Here is a 2,385-nt window from a genome sequence, read left to right on the forward strand (position 1 = left end):
TGAATATTTTTAATTCTCACAAAATGGAAAACCACCTTCAAAACCACTCCAGGGGGCCAAATTTTCCGGTTTTGACAGCTGGATGGCCTATGTTGTCCGGTTTCATAGTTGAAGGTTGAAAATCGGATTTTTGCGATAGTTGGAGGGTGGAAACCGGACTTTTCTCTTAATTAAATGGATCTCACTACAAGCTCCTAAAGCAACACTCTTTCTAGGATAAAATTTGACGGTTGAAAGAACACTTATTTTAGGATGTAGAGGGTACGCTTTGTAGGAACGAATATTGAAATCCGTGATGATACATATGCACACCTCAAAGAATATACACTTCACTCGTACAGGTTAAAATTTAGCGCACTTAATGGTAGGAAGACCAAACCAACGGTTGAAATGAAAGCATACAAAATTTACATGCGTGTGTGTGCCGATGTACGTACGAACACACCGGAGCAAGAGTGCACAGGCAGCTGGAAAACCACGGTGGACACAGTCACCTGGCTCCGGCGGCGGGTGCGGGTGCGGGTGCGGGTGCGTGCGCGGCGGCCTGAAGCACGCCGTCGCGGACCTGAGTGGCGACGTCGTGCACCGCGGCGGGGCCGTGCGGGATGAAGACGGTGGCGGCGCGCGACGTGGCGCCGATGTCCCTGATGGTGTCGAAGTACTGCGTGGCGAGGACCATGTCCATGACGGACTTCTCGTCTGGCACGAAGCGGCGGAGGCCCTCGACGATGGCCTGGCGCTGGCGCGCGACGCCGACGCCCGCCAGGTACTTGGACTCGGCCTCCCCCTCGGCGCGCTTCACCTGCTGGATCTTGTCGGCCTCGGCGCGCTCCACCGCCGCCACGCGCAGCCGCGCCGCCGCGTTGATGTCGTTCATGGCGCGCTTCACCACCTCGTCGGGCTCGATGTCCACGATCAGCGTCTGCACGATCTCGTACCCGTACATGGCCATCGCCTTGGCGAGCTCCTCCTCCACCGCCCGCGCCACCTCGTTCTTCTGCTCGAACACCTGGTCCAGGTTCATGTTCGGCACGCTCGCCCTGATCACTGCATCGGGCCATCATTGATCGTTGATAGGAAGAATTAATCGCAACAAGTCAAGAACACCAGAGACAGAATTGATCATCAGCTTGTTACCGTCGAAGACGTAGGACTGGATCTGCTCGCGGGCGTTGCTGAGGCGGTAGAAGGCGTCGAAGGCCCTGTCCGCCAGGGCGCGGTACTGCACGGACGCCACGACGGTGACGAAGACGTTGTCCTTGCTCTTGGTCTCGCCACGACAGAATTGGTCTTGCTGCACGCGGAGGGAGAGGTAGCCGGCGACCCTCCGGCCGACGCACCAGGGCATGAAGTGGCAGCCCGGGTCCAGCACCGTGTCGTAGCGCCCGCACGTCTCCTCCATGGCCACCGTCGACTGCTCCACGCACGCGCAGCACAGCAGCTGCAGCAAGTCCACCGACGACCCGGCGCCCATCTCGGTTGATGCTCGATGGGACGATCCAACGATGGATGGATATTGGCTAGCTCCTGATGGAGCTCAGCAAAGGGGAAGACTTGGACTATCTCACTATCCACTGATGTGAGAGAGGAGAGAAGAGCAACCAAGTGCACTAAAAATTCAGGAAATCAATGGACATAACACGTAACTGACCGGTGTAGGCCGCAACACTGAGGTGGCACCTAGACAGTGTCGATCTCCTGTCTGAATTCTAGTACATAGGAGTACTTTTTTTCCCCCTGAACTGAAGTTCAGTCTGTATTAATAAACGCAAGTGATATGATTTGATTTTTTTGTCTTCAGACTTATCCGACTAATAACCAAACAGCTTTGGCCGTTTGGGTTGGAATAATAATTATATAATTATAAGATAAGATGCAGCACACAGCATGGTGTCGTGGCAGGCAGTTTCAAAGTCGTCTCCCCTGCGGAGACGCCAGCAGCACCTCGGTCGCCGTCCGGATGATGCGTGGTCAGAGTTGAATCAGGCAGGCAATCAACTGTTCCGCTCATAGAATTGTCCTGTTTGGTTCCTCCTCTTCTAGAAACTTTGGAAACAATCTTGTATGCATGCAATACTAAATGAAGTCTATTTGCAAAATTTCTTTACGGATGGGTGTAATTTTTCGCAACGAATTTAATGATGGTAATTAATCGATGATTGACTACACTGATACTACAGTAATCATTCTCTAATCACACGGTCAATAGCCTCATTAGATTCGTCAGGATTTCTAGCGTAGGAGTTGTGAAATTGATTTTATAAATTGTCTTTATTTAATACCCGTAATTAACGGTCAAAATAGTGTCTGACCGGCGAATTCGTCCACGGACGATGACGGACGGCGACACCTCGGAATATGACAATGTTGTCCTTGATCGACCTC

The 2,385-nt window shown here is 52.4% G+C and overlaps 1 protein-coding gene across 1 annotated transcript; it reads right to left on the minus strand.

Annotated features, from left to right (window-relative positions):
* Positions 1 to 288: 288 nt before the first annotated feature.
* On the minus strand, positions 289 to 1,695 carry LOC120673951 (hypersensitive-induced response protein 1-like). Its single transcript, XM_039954996.1, has 2 exons — positions 1,138 to 1,695; positions 289 to 1,047 (listed from the first exon to the last, which is right to left on the minus strand). Exons 1-2 carry the CDS (start codon positions 1,472 to 1,474, stop codon positions 491 to 493), a joined length of 894 nt encoding a protein of 297 aa, XP_039810930.1. The 5' UTR covers positions 1,475 to 1,695; the 3' UTR covers positions 289 to 490.
* Positions 1,696 to 2,385: the final 690 nt, after the last annotated feature.

Source organism: Panicum virgatum, chromosome 5N, assembly GCF_016808335.1.
Source record: "Panicum virgatum strain AP13 chromosome 5N, P.virgatum_v5, whole genome shotgun sequence".
Lineage (NCBI taxonomy): Eukaryota > Viridiplantae > Streptophyta > Magnoliopsida > Poales > Poaceae > Panicum > Panicum virgatum.

Excerpts from the sequence above, each read along its gene's own strand:
- LOC120673951 (XM_039954996.1), bottom strand. The coding sequence starts at position 1,474 with ATGGGCGCCGGGTCGTCGGTGGACTTGCTGCAGCTGCTGTGCTGCGCG. Across the intron at positions 1,048-1,137 it reads CCAGTCCTACGTCTTCGACG|TGATCAGGGCGAGCGTGCCG; the intron begins GTAACAAGCTGA and ends GGCCCGATGCAG.